General features: G+C 42.4%; 1 protein-coding gene across 2 annotated transcripts in view; it reads left to right on the top strand.

The window, feature by feature from the left end:
• Positions 1–25,066, top strand: part of PRKX (protein kinase cAMP-dependent X-linked catalytic subunit) — a 104,837-nt gene extending 79,771 nt beyond the window's left edge. For both annotated transcript variants that reach the window (XM_035289368.3, XM_008988903.4), the window contains 5 exons: positions 4,324–4,419; positions 9,715–9,772; positions 13,391–13,468; positions 16,377–16,525; positions 19,681–25,066. In XM_035289368.3, coding sequence (XP_035145259.1) covers positions 4,324–4,419; positions 9,715–9,772; positions 13,391–13,468; positions 16,377–16,502 — 358 coding nt within the window. In that variant the 3' untranslated portion in view covers positions 16,503–16,525; positions 19,681–25,066. The remainder of the gene's footprint in view (positions 1–4,323; positions 4,420–9,714; positions 9,773–13,390; positions 13,469–16,376; positions 16,526–19,680) is intronic.
• The last annotated feature ends 2,858 nt before the right edge of the window (positions 25,067–27,924 follow it).

The following is a 27,924-nucleotide window of genomic DNA, read 5'->3' as shown; positions in this document are numbered from 1 at the left end:
GGATGTATCTTTTTGGGGACGTCTCATTCCATCCACTCCACTGAATTTCGTGTAGGTCAGGAAGTGATCTGAAATCAGGAGAATCATTTTTGCTCATTGACATTTCTGATCATCAATGAGGGTGCCATTTGAAAGCTCCATTTTATAAGGTATTTCCATTGCTAGCATACCTGAATTAGAATATCTAAGTCAAAAGAAGCTAAATAGAAAACATGACTTTGAGTCAATATGAGTCTTTGTTCTGGTCAGTATGCGAAAATCTCAGAAGTACGACTTGTGCCTTAGACATGTAGGTATCTAGTGTACAGTCATTGGTTGTTGATATGGTTTGGATTTGTGTCCCCACACAAATCTCATGCTCCAGTGTAATCCCCAGTGTTGGAGGAGGGACCTGGTGAGAGGTGATTAGATCACGGGATGGTTTCTGATGGTTTACCAACACCCCCTGGTGCTGTCTTGTGATAGAGTTAGAAGATCTGCTGGTATAAGAGTGTAGCACTTCCCCCTTTGCTCGCTCTTCCTCATCTGCCACCATGTAAGGTGTGCCTTGCTACCCCTTCGCCTTCCACCGTGATTGTAAGTTTCCTGAGGCCTCCCCGGCCTTGTGGAACAGTGAGTCAATTAAATCTTTTCTTTATAAATTACCCAGTCTCAGGTAGTTCTTTATAGCAGACTGAAAGTGGACTAATACAGTTGACTTCTAGATTTTCTTGGATTTAGCTTGGTCTTTGCAGTTTTAAGTATATATATTTTTTAGTTTATGTCACGTTTTTAAAATTCCTAGATATTACTAAAGATAAGCCTGTTGGCTTCTGCAACAGGACTACGATCTTTTTACTACAGTCAAGAAAGCATAGGATGACAATCTCATTCTTTTATACCACTATTTTCAAGGCTGTATTTGCATGTGTTTCCATCTTTCTTCTGGTCTCCAGGGGTCAAGAAGTGGTTTTCTTTGGGTAAAGAGATTTGGTCAGCTTTGCAGACTACCCGTTTTCGGTTACAAGTATGGACTCTACTCCTGCACCTTAAAAGTAGTCACATAGTGAGACTGCATCCCTACATAAAGTCAAAAAATTAGCCAGGCATGGTGACACACACCTGTGGTCCCAGCTACATGGGAGGCTGGGGTGGGAGGATCGCCTCCTGGGGGAGGTCAAGGCTACAGTGAGCTATGATTGCACCACTACACTCCAGCCTGGGTGACAGAGTCAAAACCTGCCTCAAAAAAGAAAGAAAAATATGATAAAGTAGAACTCAGGCTCTCTCATTGGCCTGTACACATTTACTGAGCACTGTTGTGTGCCACACAATGTTCCGTGAATGAGGAATATAAAGACGTTCACTGCGGGGTGTGGCGGCTCACGTTTGTAGTCCCCGTACTTTGGAAGGCTGAAGTGGGAGGATCCCTTGAGCCCAAGAGTTTGAGACCAGCCTGGGCAACATAGTGAGACCTCATCTCTACCAAAATTTAAAAACGAAAAAGCAGCCTGGCATGGTGGTATGCACCTATAGCCCTGCTGCTCAGGAGGCTGAGGTGGGAGCAAAGCTTGAGCCCTGGAGGTATGCTCAGTGCAGCGAGCCAAGCTCACACTGCCGTACTCCAGCCTGGGTGGCAGAGCAAGACCCTGTCTCAAACAAAAATAGTTCACTGACATTCACGTGCAGTTTATTGAGGGTGCCGTTTATACTGCCGTGTAAGCAGGCTCAATACCGAGCTCTCCAAGGTGGAGTCTATTAGGTATTGCTTGTACTGTAGACAGAAGGAAGCCTTGAGAAAAGTGTCCTGTTTTTGGACATGGTGGCGTATTCACCACATAAATTTGAACAATTATTTTATGTTTAATTTAATTTATTTATTTGCTCCATCTCACTCTGTTGCCCAGGCTGGAGTGCAGTGGCATGATCTCAGCTCACTGCAACTTCTGCCTTGCAGGTTCAAGCTGTTCTCCTGCCTCAGCCTCCTGAGTAGCTGAGATTACAGTCACTTGCAACCATGCCCAGCTAATTTTTGTATTAGTAGAGATCGGTTTGACCATGTTGGCCAGGCTGGTCTGGAACTCCTGATCTCAAGTGACCTGCCTGCCTTGGCCTCTCAAAGTACTGGGATTGCAGGCATGGACCACAGCACCCAGCCTACTTTATATTTTATTTTATTTTGAGACAAGGTCTTACTCTGTCACCCAGGCTGGAGTGCAGTGACATGATCACAGCTCACTGCAGCCTTGACCTCCTGTGCTCAAGCCATCCTCCCACCTCAGCCTCCCAAGTAGCTGGGACCACACATGTGTGTCGCCACACCCAGGTAGTTGTTTTTTTTTAAAGACTGGGTTTTGCCATATTTTCCAGGCTTAGTTTTTAAATTGACACATAATAATTTTACATATTCATGGGGTACACAGTGATGCTTTGATACAAAGAATGGAGTAATCAGATCAGGGTAATGAGCATATCCATCATCTCAGTCATTTACCGTTTCTTTGTGTTAGGAACATTCAGTATCTTTCTATCTGTTTGAAACCATACGAGATATTATTGCTAATTGCAGTCACCCTACAGGGCTGCAGAGCACTGGGACATACTCCTCCGATTGGTTGTAATTGTGTATCCTTTAACAAACCTATCTCCATCTCTCAGTTCTTCCGTTCCAGCCTCTGGTATCCTCTGTTCTTCTTTATCCTTTCAGGAGATCGGCATTTTTTTAGCTTCCACATATGAGTAAGCACAAGTGGTGTTTAATGTTCTGTTCCTGGCTTATTTCACCTAACATAACGTCCTTCGGTTTCATCCATGTTGCTGCCAATCAGAGGATTTTATTCTTTTTCATGGCTGAGTAGTATTCTACTATGTAAATACCTCCTTTGCCTTACCTATCTGTTCATCTGTTGATAGGCACTAGGTTGATTCCGTATCTTGGCTGTTGTGAATAGTGCTTTGGTAAACATGGGTGTGCTCGCGTGCTCATGTCTTTTCGATATCATGGCTTCCTTTGCTTTGAATAAATACCTCGTGATGTGATGGCTAGCTCATATGGGAGTTCTATTTCTAGTTTTTGAGGAACCTGCATATTGCTCTCCATGGTGACTCTACTGGTTTACATTCCCACCAACATTGCATAAGAGTTCCCTCTTCGGCCGGGCACAACAGCTCACGCTGGTAATCCTAGCAGTTTGGGAGACCAAGCTGGGTGGATTGATTGAGTCCAGGACTTCGAGACCAGCCTGGGCAACATGGTGAAACCCCACTTCTACAAAAAACACGAAAATTAGCTGGCATGGTGGTGGGCACCTGTGGTTCCAGCTACTTAGAAGACTGAGGCAGGTCCATTGCTTGAGCCTGGCAGGCAGAGGTTGCAGTGAGCTGAGCAAGACCCTGTCTCCAAAAAAAAAAAAAGAGTTCCCTTTTCTCCACATCCTCACCAGCATTTGTTATTTTTGTGTGTATGTGTCTTTTTTTTCTTTGAAATGGAGTTTCACTCTTGTCACCCAGGCTGGAGTGCAATGACGCAATCTCGGCACACTAGAACTGCTACCTCCCAAGTTCAAGTGATTTTTCTGCCTCAGCCTCCAGAGTTGCTGGGATTACAGGCATGCGCTACCATACCGGGCTAATTTTTGTATTTTTAGTAGAGATTGGGTTTCACCATGTTGGCGAGACTGATCTCGAACTCCTGACCTCAGGTGATCTGCCCGCCTCGGCATCCCGAAGCGCTGGGATTACAGTGTCTTTTTGATAGTAGCCATCTTAACTGGGATGAGATGACTGCTGCCTCACTGAGGTTTTGATTTGCATTTCCCTGATGATTAGCGAGTTGAGCATTTTTTTCATATACATGTTGGCCTTTTCCATGTCTTTGGAAAAATGTCTGTGAAGATACCTGTCCATTTTTTAATTGGACTGCTTGTCTTTTCGCGGTTGAGACGTTTGAGTTCCATGCTTGGTCATGGTGGTGGATTCACCCCGATAAACATGAGAGAGCCTTTCTCTCCAGTGTTAGCACACAGGTAAGGAATGGGCTGGTGGCCTCTCTGAACAAGATGCCCGAAGGAGTTGCCTTCTGCTCAGCAGCCGCCTCTCAAATGGTCTTTCTGTCCTCTCCAAGGGAGCCGGCCCTGCACTGGGGCGCAGCACACGATGCCTTGCCTTGTAGAACATCTGACTGTCACGTGCTTTCAGATCAGGACGACTTCAGTGTGCGGGGGAGGAGTGCATGTGGAATAGATTATCTCCTGCCTGAGTTAAGCAGAAATAGCTATCGTTGCAAAGCAGGGATTTTTTCCATGCTTCCTCCCTACTAAAAATACGTGTTTGTTTTTCTAACAGGTTTCCTCCATTTTTTGATGACAACCCATTTGGCATTTATCAGAAAATTCTTGCAGGCAAAATAGATTTCCCCAGACATTTGGATTTCAGTGTAAAGTAAGTAAACCGTTTGCCTTGTCATGGGGTGTGTTTATTTTTAAAGTGTCTAAAATCACCATGAAAACACGCACTCAGCAGGATACCATATTGCATTATTAAATGTGCTGTGCATAGACTATTTTGAACTGTTGTCTTTTCCACAAAAAAAGAATAAGATTTTAAGTATTCCTCTTTAGTGATAACTTCCTGTTTCATGGCTCTGGGCCGTATTTCATTCTTTTGGTAATATGTTATATTTAAAATGTGCCAGTGAACAAATTTGTCATCGAATTTTGTAAGAGAGCAGTTTTGGAATTTGACAAGCACCCTCCCAGTTCTGTGGCTAGCAGAACTGTTGATGGATTTAGCAGAGTCCTATCCTTTCTCTCCTGCTTTAATTATGCTCAGCCTAAGTCCTTTTTAATGTCAACATTTTCAGTTCTGAGCATGTTGCTTCAAGAACATTTACAGTTGCTGGATATTGGCAACTTTGGATGCACATTTTATTATGGTTGTGGCAGTAGAGAAAGAAGACATTATTTTATGTTTCAGAAAATAGTGTCTTTTTCTGACATTTTGTACAGCATATAAGGTAACATCTTCTGTCTTAAATACAAGAATGCGGCCGGGTACAGTGGCTCACGCCTGTAATCCCAGCACTTTGGGAGGCCGAGGAGGGTAGATCATGGGGTCAGGAGATCAAGACCATCCTGGCTAACATGGTGAAACCCTGTCTCTACTAAAAATACAAACAATTACCTGGGCGTGGTGGCGCGTGCCTGTAATTCCAGCTCCTCAGGAGGCTGAGAAGGGAATCGCTTGGGCCCGGGAGGTGGACGTTGCGGTGAACCGAGATGGCGCCACTACAGTCCAGCCTGGGCGGCACAGTGAGACTTCATCTCAAAGAAAAAGAATGGTTTTGGTTTTCTGTCCACCTTCCTCAGTCTGGTCACCTGGCAGCCATTTTTACTGTAATAAGCACTGATTTCTGTTTGTTTCACGGTATTTTTCAGATGAGTTAATGGGCGCACCAGCCTCCCAGGCACAAACTAGAGCTAAATGCATCTAGTTGAGAATTAAACTTTTCTTTCCCATGGGCTGTTTGTTTAGGAGCTGGTGGAAGTTCAGTTCGGAGAAGACTTATTTCCGGGCGCTGGACCAGGCTGTTTTGAATATGCTCTTATGGGGCCCTGGCTACCTTCAGCCAAGTTTCTTGGTGGCGAATGTTCCGCATCCTAAGCAGAGCTTCTTAGTCCGAATAGAAGATAGGGTTGTGTTTTCATTGGCTTGAGCTTATGTTGTACTTGACAGGCTAGAGGCAAGGTTTAAAAGGCTTTAGCGAGAAAACGAGGCACCTCAGAAGCCAGCTGCTCTGGAAGGAAACAGAAAGGTTATATAGACCTTGTCTCCCAGGCCCCAAATCCCATCTGAGTTGAGTGACATTATATCAAGTGGATGGCAAAGCACTTTCGTGATCGAGTTTGGCCAGGTGAGAGGCTCATGCCTGTGATCCCAGCTCAAGCCTGTAATGCCAGGGCTGAGGTGGGAGGATTGCTTGGGGCCAGTGGTTTAAGGCCAGCCTGGACAATGTAGCAAGACCCCATGTCTACAAAAAATTAAAAATTAGCTGGGCATGGTAGCATGGCCTGTGGTCCCAGCTACTAGGGAGGTTGAGGTGGGAGGACTCCTTGAGCCCAGGAAGTCGAGGCTGCAGTGAGCTATGATTGTGTCACTGCACTCCAGACTGGGTGAAAGAGTGAGACCCTATCTCAAAAAAAATTAAAAAATAAATATACACACACATATGAGTATATATATATATATATATACTGGCTATACATACATTTATATGTATATAAATATATATACATATGTGTGTATATGTACATATGCATGTGTGTATATATATGTGTGTGTACATATATAGATATATAGAGAGGTTTCCAATGTTCTGTGGAAACAAAAAAACCGTGAATTACCGAAATAGAAGAAACCAGAAGCGTGATCAGTCTGGTCTCTTGCCACTTTTCTTTCTCTCCTAGCGTACCTTTGCTGAGAGTAGGGACCAAGCAGTGGCCATCTTGGTACTGTCTGATGTAACATGCCTCTCTTTACGCAGCTCCCAGCCCCTTCCAGTGTTCCCACAATGCCCCTGTGTCTTCACACACCCAGTGCGGGTACACCAAGAGCAGGAGCAGTGATAATTGAGTAAAACTTCACTTCTTCCCATTATTTGTTGAATGTTATCAAATTGGCTGGGAAGCAAGATCTCAGTGACTCCTTATCTTCCCTATTTTTGGTAGAGATTGGTATGGGGGTCTTTCTGCATTGCCCAGGCTGGTCTTGAACTCCTGAGTTCAAGTGATCATCCTGCCTTGTCCTCCCCAAGTGTTGGGATTACAGGCGTGAGCCACTGCACCTGGCCTTAAAGACGCATTTTCTTATCCAAATCACTGTCCTGGTTGTCCATGATGCTAGAATTTTGATTCTTAGCTTTTTAAAGTCATAGGTTGGTTTCTGCAACTTTTGACTGGCTAAGCATGTCGCCTGGGCAAATGGCATGTCAAAATTGCGATTTCTTATAGAAATAAATATCATTTGAAAGAAAAGAAAAACACCAAAACAAAGCTTTGGGACTGGTGGCCAATTCAGTAGAGGTATTATCTGTTGGTGTTTTTTTCATGCCTGAAAGTATCTGCATCCGAGAGCAGCCAGCCGGTGCCAGGATCATAAGTACAACTTAGAATTTTGACTGTAGTATATCAAGAGAGTTCTAGCAGATGTGTCACCTATCCTGGCAGGGTCAATGGACCCATCTACAGCTGTGGACACTTCTGTTGTTCCTTTATAGGGCTTTGCACCTTTGGGGGGGCCCTTCTCATCCACACTTGTTACTTTCTAAACTGCTTTACAAGAGTTTGCTTTGCTATTTTACTTTTTTTTTTTTTTTTAAAGAGACGGGTGTCTTGCTCTGTCACCCAGGCTGGAGTGCAGTGGCATAATCAGAGATCACTTCAGCTTCCATGTCCTGGGCTCACATGTTGTCCCCAACTCAGCCTCCCGAGTAGCAGGTGCTACAGGCATGCACCACCATGCCTGGCTAATGCTTTGATTTTTTGTAGAGATGGGATCTTACTATGTTGCCCCCGCTGTTCTTGAACTCTTGGTTTCAAGTGATCTTCCCTCTTCAGCCCCCTACGTAGCTGGGATTACAAGCCATTTTGCCCTATATTTTAAATAAATCTTGATTTTCTTAGATGCCAAACACCAAAAAACTTCTTTAAAAAATTCAAGGTCATCAAACACTTTGCTTTCTTACATGCCAAACACCCCTCTTCTTCCCCCACCAAAAAAATAAATAAAAGTGAAGTTGAACTGGTGCAGTGGCTTGCGCCTGTAGTCCCAGCTGCTCAGGAGGCCGAGGCAAGATAATTGCTTGAACCTGGGAGGCGGAGTTTGCGATGAGCCGAGATCATGCCATTGCACTCCAGCCTGGGCAACAAGAGCGAAACTCCATCTCCAAAAATAAATAAATAAATAAAATTGAAGTTTATCAATGTGATCCCCAAAACATTCTGAAGTAAACGTGGGTTTTCCTTCCCATAATTTACAACACTGCCTGCCCCATTAGCGTACACACTTAAAACTGGGATTATAAGAAAACAGAGGTTTATTTAAAATATGAAAGCATAAATAAACCTTTCTTATAGTCCACGCCAGTGAGCTTTAAGTGTGTGCGCTAAGGGGGTGGGTAGTCGTGTAAATTATATGGGGAAAACCCCCACATTTATTTGGGAATGTTTTGGGGGTACAGTGTTTGATGACCTTATTTTTTTTGGCAGAGGAGAGCATGTCAAAATAATGAAGGAGAAACTCACTAAGTAGTGGATAGGTTTCTGCCTTCTCAGTTATTGTCTTATTCCCCACCCTGCTCAAAGCTTTTTGGCCTTACAGGATGGATACAAAAGCCCAGCCTTAGGTGGGCGGACAGATGGTCTCTTGAGTTTGACTTTGAGGCAGAGAAGCAGTGAAGTTTGACAAGCATCCCATCATAATTCAGGAAGCATGGCATTAGGAGACTCTGGTTATGGGTGCTGCTTGCCAGAATTTCAGATCAGACAGGGCTGGCAGGATTCACAGTCCTGACTTGAAGTCTGACCCGGAGCGTCACCTGGCTTGTGGGAGACTCTGCAGTCCATTACAGAACCTAGGAGTGGCCCAGTCCAAGTTTGTACTACTTACCCTGGGACATACTTTATGCCAGGAAAGCCTAGCCACTTAAACGGGGGTCATGGGAATTGGATTGTTTCGGGAGACTTCAATATATTATATTATTACATCATATTATGTATATTACTATACATAAGATACCCTGTTTATTACATGTGTACACAAAGACACACATCATTTCTACTTCCATAAATATACATCTTAGAACTTGCCTAATCTCCTGGAAGTCTTTGGTATCATCTCCAACTACCCATCCTAATTGAACCAGTTTTCTGTGTTATTATTGTTATTATTATTTTTGAGACGGAGTCTACCTCTGTTGCTCAGGCTGGAGTACAGTGGCTCAATCTCAGCTCGCTGCAGCCTTTGCTTCCTGAGTTCAAGTGGTTCTTGTGCCTTGGCCTCCCAAGTAGCTGGGACTACAGGCATGTGCCAGCATGCCCAGCTAATTTTTTTTTTTTTTTGTAGAGATGGGGTTTTACCATGTTGACCAGGCTGGTCTCAAACTCCTGACATCAAGTGATCCACTCACCTCAGCCTCTCAAAGTGCTGGAAATACAGATGTGAGCCAGTGTGCCTGGCCTCCTGCTTGCTGTACTTCTGAGATGGTCTGTTGTTTAAAAGGAAGATTATGAGTAAAGAAGCAGACTGAAGAGACTCATCCTTACTTGTGTGCTTATGGGAAAGCCAGCCTTTTCAAACAGGAACCCCATAAACAAGCAGGCCCCCAGGGCAACGAGTGGCTGTGGAAGCAGATGTCTTCGATTTTGCAGGGACAGCCTGAGAGGCATATTTACCTTAAGTGTCTGGATCTTCTCTGCGGGCACATAGAAATTTCACCCTTTCCTACTCAAAGGTGTATATTTTTTTACAAAGGTGTAATCAACCCGCTTCCCTTAGCTTCAGCAGTGTGTGGGCAACCCAGCCTTGCATAAGTTATTTAAGAGCTGTCGACGGTAGGAAATAAGCACTAGAAAGTGTTGGTCCTCATCGTGGGTACATTTTTATCTCTGTGGCCCTTGTTTGCTGATGTTGATTTGTAATCTATGCACTTTTTTTTTCTTGTCTCCTTCCCCTAAATAGAGACCTCATTAAGAAACTGCTCGTGGTTGACAGAACAAGGCGGTTAGGAAACATGAAGGTGAGTGTTTGATCCCATGAGTATTAAGCGGCATCCGATGTGCGTGTCTGTCGTCTTAACACCAACATTGACATGTGCAGATAGAAACCAAGGCTTAGTGGTCGCATGTAATCACTGCCCAAGTTTCAAATCTGGTGTTTTATTTATTTATTTATTTTACTTGAAACTGCCAGGAAAGTTCTATGAAATCTGCGGTCCTGGGCACACAGCATCACACTGGGTCTACACCTTGCCTCCCCTGCCCTCCAAGCAGCTAATAGAACAATGGCAATTCTATATAATATAAACTATATAAAGAGATTTATATACAGAGATATATACAGATTTATTTATATAATATAAAGTGTGTATCTGTACATGTCACGTTTTTATATACAGAGATATATACAGAGTTATTTACATAATATAAAGTGTGTATCTGTACACGTCACATTTTTATATAGAGACATATACAGATTTGTTTATATAATATAAAGTATGTATCTACACATGTTACATTTTTATATACAGAGATATATACAGAGTTATTTATATAATATAAAGTGTGTATCTGTACACACGTCACATTTTTATATACAGAGACATATACAGATTTATTTATATAATATAAAGTGTGTATCTGTACACACGTCACATTTTTATATACAGAGACATATACAGATTTGTTTATATAATATAAAGTGTGTATCTACACACGTCACATTTTTATATACAGAGACATATACAGATTGGTTTATATAATATAAAGTATGTATCTACACACGTCACATTTTTATATACAGAGATATATACAGATTTGTTTATATAATATAAAGTATGTATCTACACACGTTACATTTTTATATACAGAGACATATACAGATTTGTTTATATAATATAAAGTATGTATCTACACACGTTACATTTTTATATACAGAGATATATACAGATTTATTTATATAATATAAAGTGTGTATCTGTACACGTCACGTTTTTATATACAGAGATATATACAGATTTGTTTAATATAAAGTGTGTATCTACACACGTCACGTTTTCATATAGAGATATATACAGATTTGTTTATATAATATAAAGTATGTATGTACACACGTTACATTTTTATATACAGATACATATACAGATTTGTTTATATAATATAAAGTGTGTATCTGTACACACGTCACATTTTTATATACAGAGATATATAGTTATTTATATAATATAAAGTGTCTATCTGTACACACATCACATTTTTATATATAGAGATATATACAGTTATTTATATAATATAAAGCGTGTATCTACACACATCACATTTTTATATATAGTGATATATACAGAGTTATTTATATAATATAAAGTGTATCTGTACACACGTCACATTTTTATATACAGGGATATATACAGTTATTTATATAATATAAAGTGTCTATCTGTACACACGTCACATTTTTATGTGCAGAGATATATACAGTTATTTATATAATATAAAGTGTCTATCTGTACACACGTCACGTTTTTATACACAGAGATATATACAGAGTTATTTATATAATATAAAGTGTCTATCTGTACACACGTCACATTTTTATACACTTTACAAACCATCATACAAAAAGGTCAAAGGAATTTAGATATTATATAAATAGATAATTGGACATGTATATAGATAGATTTACCTATAAATCTATATAATATAGTTATATATGTATGCCTACATATAGATATATAATACAGATATGTAGATATAACATAAAGTGTGATGCCAGGCGCGGTGGCCAATGCCTGTAATCCCAACACTTTGGGAGGCCGAGGCAGGCAGATCACCTGAGGTCAGGAGTTCAAGACCAGCCTGGCCAACATGGTGAAACTCTGTCTCTACTAAAAATACAAAAATGAGCCGGGTATGGTGGCAAGATGTCACTAGGGGATAGGAGTTTTTCAGTTCATTATAATCTTATGGGAGCACCACTGTATGTGTCATTCATTGTTGACTGAAATGTCATTTTGAGGCTCATGACTGTAGACACACAGCAACACACACACTTTTTTTTTTTAAAAAACAGTCTTGCTCTGTCACCAGGCCGGAGTTCAGTGGTATGATCACAGCTCATTGTAGCCTTGACCTCCTAGACTCAAGTGATCCTCCCACCTCAGCCTCCCAAGTAGCTGGGACTACATGCATGCACCACCATGCCTGGCTAGTTTTTTATATTTTTTTGTAGAGAACCAGGTCTCAATTTGTTGCACAGGTTAGTCTCGAACTACTGGGCTCAAGCCATCCTCCTGCCTCGGCCTCCCAGAGTGCTGGAATATAAATGTGAGCCACTGCTCCCAACACCCCCCACACTTTATATAACAGACAGGCAGACATCCACACACACACACTCAGTAGTTTGGATACCAGTGTGAATCTTGGTATATACAGATACTTTATACTCTACATGTAAAGTATTTATAAAGTGTATATGTGTGTGTGTATATATAAATATATGTATGTATCTATGAACATGTGTATGTAAATGTGTGTATATATAAAAATATGTTTGTGTGTATATATTATATATGCATGCAAGTACATACAGACACACACATCCTTTAGTACCCAAATTCGAATTTTATCTGATGGATAAAATTTATTTTACTCTCTTATTTTATTCATAGCACTTTTATTTACTCTTATTCACAGCATTGCTAAAGGTAAAACTCAATAGCTGTTTGTTGCCTGACTTAGCTATAGTTAAAAAATGCCTGTTTTGTAATAAGAAAAGAAAAAGTTGTCAAAACAACTGGATGGGAAAACTAGGAAAAATTCACATCACTGTTTGCTTTTGAAGATACAGTGATGGGCATATTCCTCTTTAAGGATAAGAAATTTAAAACGACAAAAATGCTAACTGATGGATGTGTTAAATTCATACATACCGGCTTCTATTTCATGTTTATTTCTTCTGCTGTCCCACATTGAATTGATAACAACATCACTACAAGTTAAAAACAAGGAAGCAGAGTGAGGTTTCAGGCTGAGCGAGGTTTAAGGGAGGGGTTTCAGAGGTCGTGATGGCTGCAGTGTGAGCCAGCTGATGTCTGGTGCTGCCCTTGAGCATGAAGTAGGCCGACTTAAATGCACATTGTTAATTGCAAGGCCGTGCAGTGTGGGTTCTAAGATCTCTTAAACTGGGCATCCTTGGTTTGAGTTCTCAGTCTTGTTTACTTGCTGGATCATACTGAGCAAATGAACATCATTCAGTGAACCCTGATTTCTATGTCTGTAAAAATACTAAGTTTGCCGAGACGAAAACAGGAGACAGACTGAGAAACGAACCGGTGTCCGATTTTATGTCGAGAGATGAAATCGTGTTTATCTTTCTAGTCTTTGGTCTGGAGCGCAAACGCCTTGCACAGGAGCAGAATGACTGGACCTGCTTCTGCAATAAAAAAGGGAGAACGAAACACCAAGGGCTTTGCTGGCAGGTTTTCCTAGCAGCTCACGCTCTGGGCACAGTTATGCAAAATGCAGCAAACTTGTTCTGTTCGTTTAGATACTAAAATAATGCAGAGATTCTTTGGGGGTGTTTTTCTTTCCTGCCCTGTCAAAATTCCTCACACTTACCAGACGTGTTGTTTCTTTTGAAGAACGGGGCGAATGACGTGAAGCGCCATCGGTGGTTCCGGGCTGTGGACTGGGAAGCTGTACCACAGAGAAAACTGAAGGTAAGCAGGATCAGTGGGTCACTTGGTACGCCACAGCTCTCCCATTAGTAGGGACAGCCTCTGAATCCTGGGCCTTCTTTATTGATGGCTGATGTGTAATTAATTTATATAATACAAACGTTTGTCTAAAACTGTTCATAAGCAGAGTTCCCTACTCTATGAGTGTCTTAGTGCTAACCGTCTCCCTGACTGTTTGTCTTTCTGTGTCAGGCAACATTTTCTTCCTGAGTTTTCTTTTTCTTTTTTTTTTAATTGCATTTTAGGTTTTGGGGTACATGTGAAGAACATGCAAGACAGTTGCATAGGTACACATGTGGCAGTGTGATTTGCTGCCTTCCTCCCCTTCACCTATATCTGGCATTTCTCCCCATGCTATCTCTCCCCAACTCCCCACCCCCTGCTGTCCCTCCTCTATTTCCCCTCAACAGACCCCAGTGTGTGATGCTCCCCTCCCTGGGTCCATGTGTTCTCATTGTTCAACACCCACCTATGAGTGAGAAGATGCGGTGTTTGATTTTCTGTTTTGTGTCAGTTTGCTGAGAATGATGGTCTCCAGGTTCATCCAGGTCCTCCTTTGGCTTCCTCCTTTCCTATTTGAATACCCTTTATTTCTTTTTCTTGCCTGATTGCTCTGGCTAGAACTTCCAGCACTATATTGAATAGGAGTGGTGAGAGAGGGCATCCTTGTCTAGTGCCACATTTCAAAGGGAATGCTTCCAGTTTTTCCCCATTCAGTATGATATTGGCTGTTGGTTTGTCGTAAATAGCTTTTATTATTTTGAGATACGTTCCGTCAATACCTAGTTTATTGCGGGTTTTTAGCATAAAGAGCTGTTGAATTTTGTCAAAGGCCTTCTTTGCATCTATTGAGATAATCATGTGGTTTTTGTCTTTGTTTCTGTTTATGTGGGGAATTACGTTTATAGACTTGCGTATGTTGAACCAGCCTTGCATCCCCGAGATGAATCCTACTTGATCATGGTGGATAAGCTTTTTGATGTGCTGTTGTATTCGGCTTGCCAGTGTTTTATTGAAGATTTTTGCATCTATGTTCATCATGGATATTGGCCTGAAGTTTTGTTTTCTTGCTGAGTCTCTGCCGGGTTTTGGTATCAGGATGCTGTTGGTCTCATAATATGATTTGGGAAGGATTCCCTCTTTTTGTATTATTTGGAATAGTTTCAGAAGGAATGGTAACAGTTCCTCTTTGTGTGTCTGGTAGAATTCGGCTGTGAACCCATCTGGACCTGGGCTTTTTTTGGGTGTAGGCTCTTAATTGCTGCCTCAACTTCAGACCTTGTTATTGGTCTATTCATAGTTTCAACTTCTTCCTGGTTTAGGCTTGGGAGGACACAAGTGTCCAGGAATTTATCCATTTCTTCCAGGTTTACTAGTTTATGTGCGTAGAGTTGTTTATAATAATCTCTGATGATGGTTTGAATTTCTGTGGAATCTGTGGTGATTTCCCCTTTGTCGTTTTTTATTGCATCTATTTGGTTATTCTCTCTTTTTTTTTTTAATTAATCTGGCTAGTGGTCTGTCTATTTTGTTGATCTTTTCGAAAAACCAGCTCCTGGATTTATTGATGTTTTGAAGGGTTTTTCGTGTCTCTATCTCCTTCAGTTCTGCTCTGATCTTAGTTATTTCTTGTCTTCTGCTAGGTTTAGAGTTTTTTTGATCTTGCTCCTCTAGCTCTTTCAATTTTGACGACAGGGTGTCAATTTTAGATCTCTCCTTGCTTCTCATGTGGGCACTTATGGCTATATATTTTCCTCTAGAGACTGCTTTAAATGTGTCCCAGAGATTCTGGCATGTTGTGTCTTCGTTCTCGTTGGTATTGAAGAACTTTATTTATTTCTGCCTTCATTTCATTGTTTATCCAGTCAACATTCAAGAGCCAAGTGGTTCAGTTTCCTTGAAGCTGTGCAGTTCTGAGTTAGTTTCTGAATTCAGAGTTCTAACTTGATTGCACTGTGGTCTGAGAGACTGTTTGTTATGATTTCCGTTCTTTTGCATTTGCTGAGGAGTGCTTTACTTCCAATTATGTGGTTAATCTTAGAGTAGGTGTGATGTGGTGCTGAGAAGAACGTATATTCTTGTGGATTTGGGATGGAGAGTTCTGTAACTGTCTATTAGGTTTGCTTGTTCCAGGTCTGACTTCAAGTCGTGGATATCCTTGTTAATTTTCTGTCTGGTTGATCTGTCTAATATTGACAGTGGAGTGTTAAAGTCTCCCACTATTATTGTGTGGGAGTCTACATCTCTTTGTAAGTCATTAAGAACTTGCCTTATATATCTGGGTGCTCCTGTATTGGGTGCGTATATATTTAGGATCATTAGCTCTTCTTGTTGTATCTTTTACCATTATGTAATGGCCTTCTTTGTCTCTTTTGATCTTTGTTGCTTTAAAGTCTATTTTATCAGAGATGAGAATTGCAACTCCTGCTTTTTTTTGCTCTCCATTTGCTTGGTAAATCTTCCTCCATCCCTTTATTTTGAACTTTTCTGTATCCTACTGCGCTCAGGCGATTCTCCCACCTTAGCTTGCTGAGCAGCTGGAACTGCAGGCACACTGCACCACACACAGCCAAGTTTTTCTATTTTTTGAAGAGACAGGGGACTCCTTATGTTCCCCAGGCTGGTCTCAAACTTGTGAGGCTCAAGCGATCCTCCTGCCATGGTTTCTTAACGTGTTAGGATTACAGGTGTAAGCCCCCACACCCGGCCTCCTTCACAGTATTTTAATTCCAAGATTGCCGTGTTCATAAACGAAGGGAAGACAGCTTTAGTGTTTTCCAAATCATGTTCATTGTTAGGTACAGTGACAGAAGTGAAGGGGCGTGTGCAGCGTCCAAGCATCCACTGTTCCTTTCTAACCATGCCTTTGCGTTTCGGCCGTGTCTCACAGCCTCCCATTGTGCCTAAGATCTCTGGTGATGGCGATACCTCCAACTTCGAAACTTATCCCGAGAATGAATGGGACACAGCCACTCCCGTGCCGCAGAAGGATTTAGAAATCTTCAAGAATTTCTGAGGACAGGAGCTCACATCTGGAAGGTATACCTTTCTATTTAGTAATTACTGGAAAATGAGACTGACTCGACCCCACATCCAGGTGAGGCTGTGTTTACTGAGTGGGACTTACCCGCATGCACTCAGAGATCAGCAGTGAAGCAGAGCAAAGGGGAGTGATTCCCAGAGCCAGTGACATAAACACCGCCACGCCTGTGACACCAGAGACATCAGCATCACCGAACCCATCTCCTGGGTCAGAATGCGCACATCTACATAGGACCCCTAGGTGATTTATGTGTGCCTGAGCATTTGAGAAGCACAGCTCTTCCGGTCCCTGATCGGAAACCCTGAGTGACAGGCGAACTTCCTTAAAATAATTAACAAGTATTTTCAAAAGTCTTTCTAGGTCCTTTTTGGTTAAAAAATAATAATAATAAACGTACCATCATAGGAAATTTGCTAAGCTTAATTCAAGATGACTGGTAAAGGATGTCGAGTCTCTTATTTCTTTGAGCCTTTGAAGATCTATTATTAGTTTTTAAATAATAATAATATTTTTCAGAATCCCTCATGAAATTTGCTAAGCTTTAATTTAAGATGACTGAAAAAGGGTTTTGACTCTGTTATTTCCTTGAGCCTTTGAAAGTCTATTATTAGTTTTGAAATACGGATTAGAAAGAGCTTTCAGTTCCTCCTCAATTCTAAATTGCTTGGTTATGTGGCTTTGATTAGCTCTTTCTTCCTATAACATACAAGCAAGAAAAGTACCCAGAGAAGCAAAATATTGTCAGTGATTTGTCTATTTGTTGACGTAGCTTGTTTTTCCCATTTTGGTTTCCATTCCCATAATTTTCCTGTAGTCTTCCCAGTTATGTGACGTGGAAAGCCAGTTGGCTAACCAACACCGTTTGAAATAGACACCAAATGTCACAATTGCTGATTTGGGAGCGAGGAACCAGCCTGCTGAAAGACAGGGTGAATGGGACACCTCCATCCTGTGAGGGCGTTTCCATGGATGTACCAAGAGGATAAGATTGAAATAATAGAGAACAAAATGCTGGAGGAATCGGTGCTGTGAGCGTGAGAACATAACGTGTCTCCATGGCATCACTTCACCGCAGTGTGTGCTGAACATTTTTACAGCAGTGACTGGTTTGAATTAACATGAGAGCGTGTAACTTTACCAACTTCGTAAATGCTCGTGAAATCCAGTTGCGGGCTGTGGAAATCAGATGATGTTCCCGAACGTGTTGACTTCTTTTTGTCTCTCTGGTCTGCCCTGGGGCTTTCATTCAGTCCGACTTGCCCATAACGTTTACAAATAATGTCTGTCCCTGAAATCTTTAAGATGATGTAAAGACTTGATTTGCTTTAGTATGCGGGACCCCTGGTGGATAAGCTACAAGAACAGAGCTTCTCTAGTAGAGCCCCTCAAGTGTAAAATTTACTTAAAGAACCAAAAAGCTTCCATTTGATGGATTTTTGTCTTCTGAGTAGTGAATAGTTTCATTACGTCTTGTCCCCAGCTAGCCCTACTGTCCCTGAAAGAGATTCCACACATAGGAATAACCTTTCTCAGTCTGGTGTGTGTTCTTGAGAAAGTATGTGTAAGTATTATATTTGCTAAGTGGAATCATTTTTAATATAGTTTGGCTAGTGGTTGTGACTTTGTTTAATGATTTTTTTTTTCTTTTTGAGACAGTCTCACTCTGTTGCCCGGTGGTGTGGTCTCGGCTCACTGCAACCTCTGCCTCCTGTGTTCAAGTGATTCTCGTGTCTCAGCCTCTCGAGTAGCTGGGATTACAGGTGCCCCGCTACCACACAAGGCTAATTTTTAAATTGTTAGTAGAGACAGCATTTTGCCATGTTGGCCAGGCTGGTCTTGAACTCCTGAGCTCAGGCAATCCGCCCACCTCGGCTTCCCACAGTGCTGGGATGACAGGCGTGTGTCACTGTGCCCAGCCCAGATGCAGTATTTCAATCCGTCTCAGTAATTTTATTGAAAGTAATTTGCATACCAAACAATCCCTGGCATTTTCCGCGAAGAGGGATTAGGTTCAGGAATTTCATGCAGGAAGATACTTCTTCATGAAGCCAAATCTTCTCCGGTAAAGTAGACACCAGTTGGGATGAATCACCGCACTTGAGGACGGCTTAAAAACTACGCATTAGCTGCTCATCTTCGTTTGCATCACTGCACATGCCTTTCTGAATGTGGAGGAGGAATTTAGGAGAACTGGCTCACTATGGCTTTTATTTTACTTTGTAAGAAAATATTTTCCGTCTTGCTGTAAGATTCTCTGAGGAAGCATGTGGAATTGGGGGTTCATTTTTCTTGTGCAGTTCATCATCTACTGGTGAATACATACATCTATTTATGAACAAGCATATGATAGAACATTTAAAAACCTACCTTAGGCTGGGTATGGTGACTCCTACCTATAGTCCCGGCACTTTGGGAGGCTGAGGTGGGAGGCTCACTTGAGGTCAGGAGTTTGAGATCAAGCCTGGGCAACACAGTGAGACCCCATCTCTACAAAAAATAAAAAAGTAGCCAGGCTTGGTGATACATATCTGTTGTCCCAGCTCCTCGAGAGGCTGAAGTGGGAGGCTTGCTTGGGCCTGGGAAGTTGAGGCTGCAGTGAGTTGTTAGACCTTATCTCAAAAACGAAAACATGGCTGGGTACGGTAGCTCTCACACCTGTAATCCCAGTACTTTAGGAGGCCGAGGTGGGTAGATCATCTGAGGTCGGGAGTTAGAGACCAGCCTGGCCAATATGGTAAAATCCTGTCTCTACTAAAAATACCAAAAATTAGCCAGGCGTGGTGGTGGGTGCATGTAATCCCAGCTACTCAGGAGGCTGAGGCAGAAGAATCACTTGAACCCAGGATATGCAGAGGTTGCAATGAGCTGAGTTTGCGCCACTGCACTCCAGCCTGGACAACAAGAGCAAAACTCCATCTCAAAATAAACCAAAAAAAAAACCCTTATCTTTAAAACATTCTTCAGTTCCTTTTTATTAGCCAGCCTTTTCTCTTAGAATTCGGGCTTGTGGATCCTTGCAAAAGGAATCACAAAGGGGAGTGTTCCGTATTATCAGGAAAAGGAAACCTTTGTGTTATCGTTGAGATGATGATTACAAAGTTCGTCCAGTTACTGAGAAACTCACAAAATCGTTCATCCTATTTCATGCTAGAAACAGGAAGATTGGAATGTGCCTGGAACAAAGAACTGCACCTAAGCAGACCAGAAGAAATGTCTTCTTCATGTGACAAGGACATCTCCAGTTTCCCGTGTGCCCATATGTATAGAAACATCAGAGCGCAGCTGAAATGAATGGAACGGGTGTTATTTAAGCAACTGGAATTCCACACTGTAGAAAGGGTTTGAAAACTGGCTGTAGATTTGATCTTATCCTTTACTGTTGTGCTCCTACTGTGATGTCTTTGTTTTTCTCATAGACTGAAGTTTGTAAGTTTGAACCGTACTTGTTCAGTTCTAATCACATTTTGTGTGTGTTTATGTGCGTGTGTGTGCCTGTGTGTATATATAGAAGTAATTATGGCAGATGCACAGCAATTGTGCAGTTGATATAAATGTTCATACTTCACAGAGTCTATAATTATTATTTTTCAATTTGTTTTTTCAAAAATCTCTTGGGGACAACATCTGAAGGGTATGTTGCATGCATTTAAAAAAAAAATCATCTCATACGCATTTTATAGTTTGGGGGAAGAAAATATCCTGGGGAGATCTGCCTTCAGTATCTTCAGTGCTTCCTACCTGGTAACTTGAGACTTTCAAAGAAGAAACCTAGAGAAGATATGGGAGCGAATTTATTCTGAGAATCTACAGGGACACTGAAGTTGTTGGAGGAATGTACTGTATTCGAAAAACCTTCTGAGTCACATTCAAAAATTTCATGTGAGCTGGGTGCAGTGGCTTGTTCCTGTAGTCCCAGCACTTTGGGAGGCTGAGGTGGGTGGATTGCTTAAGCCTGGGCAACATAGCGAAACCCTGTCTCTACAAAATTTACAACAAATCAGTTGGGTGTAGTGGTGCATGCCTGTAGTCCCAGCTATTCAGGAGGCTGTGGTGGGAGGCTGGCTTGAGCTCAGGGGGTTGAGGCTGCAGCGAGCCGCCATTGCGCCACTGCACTCCAGCCTGGACAACAGAGCAAGACCTTGTCTTTAAAAAAATTCATCCTTCACAGGGAGGTGGCTCCCTGTTAATTCCGGTTGAAACTTTTTGAACAAAATGCACTTCCCACAGTTCACAAATAATTTTCAGATCAGCCCACCTAGAAGGCCGACCTTCATGCAGAGATTTTATTTCACTTTTAGTTTTGGGAAAAGCGAAAAGCAGATGATCTGTAGGATGTGAGTGGGCGGCAGAGTTGAAAGGAACTTCACCTGTTTCTGCCCGAGCATGGCCCTGCTGAAATCTGCTGCGCGTGAGGTCACAGGGCCCAGCTGCGGCAGGGGTCAGTACATTGAAGAAGTAGGTTCTGGAGCCTTCCAGCAATGCCTCGGTGACAACAGGGATATACCCACACAGACCTCCAAGACCTTCTTCTCCACATGTTCTCTTATGTCTGCCTTCATCTGGCTCCTTCCACACCCAGAACGGGAACCGAGTGTGACCTCGGCATGTGTAGGTAAAAATGGATGCAGAGAGAAGACGCTTGGGTGCCCCGTGGTTCCTGATCTCTTCTCAAAACTCAAAAGCTCCGGATCTCTGGAGCTGCTGGGTGTGTTCCTTGCTGTTGGAGCTGTTTTTCCAAGCAGGGTCTGGGAAGAGATTTCTCCCTGGAGGACTTGCTACCTCTCTTTGGCACACACATCTAGTACTGTGGAAAGCTGCTTTTGGGAAAAGCCATACATTTTTTAAAAAGTAGCAAAATGGTAAGGGAAATATAATCAGATTTGACCAGAGTTCGCCTATAAATAAGAAGGCACTGGGTCGGGTGTGGTGGCTCATGCCTGTAATCCTAACACTTTGGGAGGCTGAGGCGAGAGGATTGCTTGAGCCCAGGAGTTTGAGACCAGTCTGGGAAACATGGTGAGACCTCATCTCTACAAAATACAAAATAATTAGCTGGGCATGATGGTGCGTGCCTGTAGTCTCAGCTACTCAGAAGGCTGAGGTGTGAGGTCACTTGAGCCCAGGGAGGTCCAGGCCAAAGCACTCTAGCCTGGGTAACAGAATAAGACCCTGTCTTCAAACAGACGAAAAGCGGCAATGGCATTGCGCTCTTGAAGGCGGAATGAAGCGAACGTTCACCTTAAGGCTTTAAAAGGCGGCGAAGCTGCTGTGGTGGCTCACTCCTGTAAGCCCAGGACTTCAGGAAGCTGAGGCAGGAACATAGCTTGAGCCTAGGTGAGACCAACCTGGGCAGCAGTGAGACCCCCATCTCTATAAAAAGAAAAAAATTGTTAAAACACAGTGAAATTGCAGAAACAGATCACAGCCCCCCTTTTCCATCAATGAGCTTTTTTTCCCGTGGAGGTCAACTCAGTAGGTGAGAGTAATTCATAGGTTCAGTAGAATAAACTCTTTACAATTAATAACTCAGTGGAAAATGATGTTGAGATGGTGAAATGTAGAAATGCTGTATGCAGCTGTATTTTCAGCCTGTGCTTCTCAGTAACCATCCTGTTTGGATTAAAATTTGAGGACCATCATTGTCTAAAAACTTAGCATGCAGTTTCCAATCAGTTTTATCATGAACGTGAGAAGGTTACACTGGTGCCGACTCCAGCAGCAGGTACACTAGGGCTGGAACGACACAGAGATGAGCATGGCCCCCTGCGCCGTGAACATATGCAGGTTCACGCAGCACTCCATATTTTAAAAAAGTGACACTGTGACACCGTGCACTGAGATGTGGACCTAGAAGGAAAAGCGTTAAGTCTCATGTCCACTGACTATAAAAATAAATAATAGTAATAATGTTGAACATTCTACTTTAAAAATTATTAATAAAACAATAAATGAAACACTTTTCTTGAGCACACTTTAAAAAGTATATAGACCCGTGAGTCCATATGCCTATTTAAGGTTGTCTGTTGTATTACCCAGGACTTCAGGCTGACGTGAAAGTTAGCATGAGGCAAGCCTGCAGTCCCTTGCCTTAATTGTGAACAGACACGCAGGAAAATGAAACATACAAGCACATGGATGACCTTGTTCTTTACATCATCGTAACTGTCCTCCAGCTATACAGAACAAATGAGAAATTAGAAGCGATTCCAAGAACGTGAGATGGTGTGAAACCTGCTTTCCACCGTCATGGGCATTTCAACATTTGAAGTGACACAGGCCACCTGGTAATTGCCCATGGTGATGTCAAAATTTAATGGCCCAGTGTCATGTAGAGGTTAATTTAATCAAAATTAAACATGGAACAATCACTATGTATAATTTAAAAATAGTTTACCTGGCTGGGCGTGGTGGCTCATGCCTGTACTCCCAGCACTTTGGGAGGCTGAGGCAGGCAGATCACCTGAGGCCAGGAGTTCAACACTAGCCTGGCCAACATGGTGAAACCTCATCTCTACTAAAAATACAAAAGTTAGCCAGGCATGTGGTGTGTGCCTGTAGTCCCAGCTACTTGGGACGCTGAGACGAGAATTGCTTGAACCCAGAGGCAGAGGCTGTAGTGAGCCGAGATCGCGCCGCTGCACTCCAGCCTGGGTACCAGAGTGAGACTCCATCTTAAAAAGTAAACATAAAAATAAATAGTTTGCCTGGGCGGGCATTCCAAAATTTTTGCATAGATGATCACATGAAACAATCACTGTGCAAGATGTGGAGGAAAACTCATAATAATCACAAAATTTGTATCAGAAAAAATTACAGATTTACTTTGCTTCATGCGATTTTATGAGTTGACAGTATTCTCTTAAAAGGAAATGCATATGTCACAACGAGAAGTATATTGGGGAAGTCTTGTTTTTCTGAAGGGAAATACCAGCAGCCTGCTTTCATAGGCACCGATAAAGCCAGGAGGGAGAAAAGTCAGAACCAAATAGCACACACCCGATCTACTGAATTCTGATTCCTTCGCGACACAAGTCTAAATCCTGCTTAGCCTAAACATAGCTATAGCCAGCGATGGGCAAATTCTGTTTGCTGTCAGCATGACAGAATAAGAAGCAGAAAGCCCCAGCAGTGGGGTAGGCGTGCACGCTTCATCCCCTCAAAATGCTGTGTAACCCCCTCCCTCTCCATGCCCATGAAACAACTGCACAATCACTTGTTAGTGAATTTCTTGTTCAGCATTTTGTTTCTTTTTGTCCATACTTAAAGTCATTTGTTTGCTTTGAAGAGTAAGCAAAAAAAGAAAAAAAAAAATCATTTGAAATCACTACCCATTCAAAAACCTCTACAGTGGAACGTAACAGTTGAGCTGTTTGGGATGTGTTCGCCATTTCTGTGTTTGCCCTGCCTCACGTCTAGTTCTTGTGACCGTTGTAACTGTGAAACTATGGCTTGATACTGTTAAAGACCCCAAGGCTCAACTCTGTAGCCAGGGTGCACTGCAGGCTGCACGAATATCACAGCGGAATGTCAGGATCGTTCCTCACTCCAGCTACGGAGTGAACAGAGTGCGAGACAGCACAGGCCTGGGTTGTATTTTTGCCGCCAGTTAATTTTGCATCTGGTCTACACAGCCCCTGCAGCCTCTGATATCTCCAGTTGTAGAGATTTGAAATGGGGTGCCTGATTCCTCTCATTTTTCCTTCAGTCTACCTAGCATACGTTTGCCACATATTGGAGGAGTCGTATGCAACTGTTTTTCCCTGTTGCTGATGGAGGCCGGGAGGCCTTCTCATTAGTCTACCTTAAATGGATGGGATTCACTGAGCAAGAAGAAAGCACACAGACAGGTGTCTTAATGCGTTTGGATAGTTTCTGTGTGTGTGTGTGTGTGTGTGTCTTGGTGAAGGTGGGAGCTGCATTTTCACCAAGCCTTTTCATCAAGTTTGCTTTGCAAACCTTCTGGCCTTGTACCCAGCAGAACAGTCCTTCCTGATAAAAGGGGGATGCTCTGTAACAGTTCTCTGTAAATTACCATGTGTGGGGAAGTTCTGTTGAGGCTTAGTTTGATCTCCCATGGTGGACACATCTGTTCTGTATATAAAAGGTATTACATGTGCGTTTTAGGCGGATGGGATTGGAAGCCTTCCCACAGTCCTCGTCCTCTGAGATGGCTGTTGAGCTCTGCTCAGCTGTCGTAGCTGAATGCTTTTTTGTGCTGAACACTGGGCAGCCTCGCGTGTTGCTGACATGCTTCTGGGACCCCGTGACTGCCGTCAGAGGCTGCGCACACAGGCGGAGTGCCTTTGCGGGTTTGCGCACCCCTTGGCGAGCCGGAACTGGGAACCCTGCGGGGTGATCCCGCCTTCTCTTGGGGGGTTGGGGAGGGGAGTGCCTATTTTTAATCCTGTCCATTTGTTGCACAATGGAAATCACTGTGATTTGTACATATGCCCTAGGAAAATTTTACTGCTGTCTAATTTATGTAATAATACTGTTGATTCCAGGTTTGTTTAATAAAACTTTGTATCTTTTAAGAAGTCTTGAGTCTGGTCTGCTTCTGTCTCCAAACAAGCTGTGGCTTTTCTCCTTTGGTCTAGTCCAGGGATGGGCAGCTGTCTGGAGGGGCCACATGGCAGATCTTTTCTGCATTGCAGGACACACAGTCTCTGTCGCACAGAGTGCAAAAAACCTGCCATAGGTAGGCATAGAGGTGCACGCCTGTCATTCAAATGCTTTGGGAGGCCAAGGCAGGAGGACCGCTGGAGCCCAGGAGTTTGAGACCAGCCTGGGTCACGTAGCAAGACCCCCATCTCTACAAAAATTTAAAAATTTGTTGGGAGTGGTAGCATGAGCCTGCGACTACTCAGGAGGCTGAGGCGGGAGGGCCACTTGTGCCCAGGAGTTTGAGCCTGCTTTGACCTACGCTTGTACCACTACCCTCCAGCCTGGGTGACAGGACAAGAACCTGACTCTTAAAAAAATCAAGAAGCAAAAGGCCCCATAGACACTAGGTAAACAAATGGGCATGGCTGTGTTCCAATAAAGTTTTATTGACAAAAATAATCAGAGGGCCAGATTTAGCCTGAGGGCCAGCATTTGCTGATTCCTCTTGTAGCCTGTGATGCCCTCATCATCATGAATGAATAAAATATTTTATTGCTTATACTTACTACTCATATATTTGACACCTAGGTTTCTGAGTCACTTTCTCAGCTTGCTAAAAACATCCTGCCTTCATACATTGTAAAATCAATTGATTTGTAAGTTTTGACACTCACATAGCACTTGCTGTTAGCAGAGGTTGAAATATTACACCCAGCTAAGGGTCACACACAAAGCCTGTTTACTTATGACCAAGCCACCCTCGTACCTGTCTTGAAATTCCCGGGGAAGGGAGGGAGTCTTCCCATGGGGTGGTGTGGCTCTTCAGGGTCTGGTTCCAAATCCGGCCAAGGGCCACTCAGGAGTTTTTGTAGCATAGGTTCTTGGTGAGTGACAGTCTGATTTGGGAAGGATATGTTCATGTGTTTACTGGAAGGCTAGGGGAGGGGTCTTGAAGCCCCCTCGGCAGGACAAACATGCTTTGTGCTTTGGGGTAAGGTTGCTAGAGATTATCCAGGGTTGTGTCAATTATATGTCATAGATACGTGTTGATACTTAGCCACATCCCGTTGGAGCCCTCTGACTTTCCTGGAAGTCAGGCTCATCTTGCGTACTTGTTGAAAGGATCAGATAAACCTCCAAGGGTGTGAAGGAAAACCGTAGTTAGGTGGACCCCCTGTCATCTTAACAAGAGCTGTCTCGGGTATCACTTGCAGAGACAGAAAGGAATTGCTGGAGTTTTTGTTTTGTTTTGTGACAGGGTCTCCCTCTGTTGGCCAGGCTGGAGTGCCCTGATGGAATCACAGCTCACTGCAGCCTTGAACCCCTTTGCTCAAGCGATCCTCCCACCTCAGCCTCCTGAGTAGCCGGGACTACAGGTGTGCACCACCACACCCAATTAATTTTTTATTTTTATATTGTAGAGACAAGGTCTCCCTGTGTTGCCAGGCTGGTCTCAAACTCCTGGCCTCAAGCGATCCTCCCACCTTGCCCCTGCAGAGCACTGGAACTGCATACGTGAGGAATTGCAGTTTGGGGAGCACCCCTTTTATGTGGGCAGCGAGATATTACCTGTGTGTGCAACAGAGTTCGCATTCAGCCCTTAAAGTAGCGTGACACACAGGACGCCTGCCACCCTAACCACTGCTGAAAGACCAGGCTGTTGGCCCAGGAACTCAGTGGAAAGCAAAGTCACAGAGCTGAGGTTTCCATGCCATCTGCTCCTGCTCACACCAAGGTGTCAAACACTTCAGTAATCAATATGTGTTATATAAGCATAACGTATAATAAATAGATGAATATAATATGTAAATATACGTTAATGATATATATTACATATTAATATAAAATTAATGTGATATAACATTGAATTAATGATTTATATTATATATTTGTGATGTGTTTATGCAATGTAGCATATTAAATTTAATATATACATTAATATATTAACTTATACAATATATTCATATATTAATGTATATTAAAGTACTATATATAAAGATATTCATGTAATATATTCACATACAGCACTTTAATATATCTAAATATATTATACATAACAATAGCATGTATGTATATATGTGTATATATGTATATATGTACATAATGTATTTCTATATAATGCAATTTATATATATGTACATGTTTAGTATGTATATATATATTTATTTTATATATTGTATATAATAAACATATTTAGATGTTTATTAGAGAAACAAAGAACAGCATTCTGTATTTTCCGATGAAAATATTGGATGACAGTTGAAACCAGCAAATGCTGAAGACCTACAGTGAGTATATTGATGAGAGAACTGGAAATTTAATGTTTTGTTATAAGGCAGAAAACCATGATGTACTAAAGCTAGTCCATCAGCCCTTCTGTGGATCAAACTTTTACAAACAGTTTTACTTTACGTTTTTATTGACAAATAATACTGGTACATATTTTTGGGCTCCGTACCAATGATTGAGTCAACGTAATGTGCAGTGATCAGATAACGGTAATTGGCGGATTCATCAGTCATCCCAGTCCGGTATCATTTCTTTGTTTGGGGAACATTCAGTATCTTCCCAGCTATTTAGAACTGTATAACGTATATATTGTTAAATGTAGTCATCCTACGGGGCTATAGAACACCAGGAGGCAATCCTCCTGTCTCGCTGGAATTTCATATCCTTTAAGAAGTCTCTCTCTATCCCCTCTTCCCTCCACCCTTCCCAGCCTCTAGTATCCTCTCTTCTACTTTTTACTTCTTTAAGAGCTACTTTCAGCTTCCATGTGAGTGGAGAACCT

The sequence above is a fragment of the Callithrix jacchus genome, chromosome X (assembly GCF_049354715.1).
Source record: "Callithrix jacchus isolate 240 chromosome X, calJac240_pri, whole genome shotgun sequence".
Lineage (NCBI taxonomy): Eukaryota > Metazoa > Chordata > Mammalia > Primates > Cebidae > Callithrix > Callithrix jacchus.
Note: the sequence above shows the minus strand (reverse complement) of the source record. Positions and strands in the feature narration are given on the sequence as shown.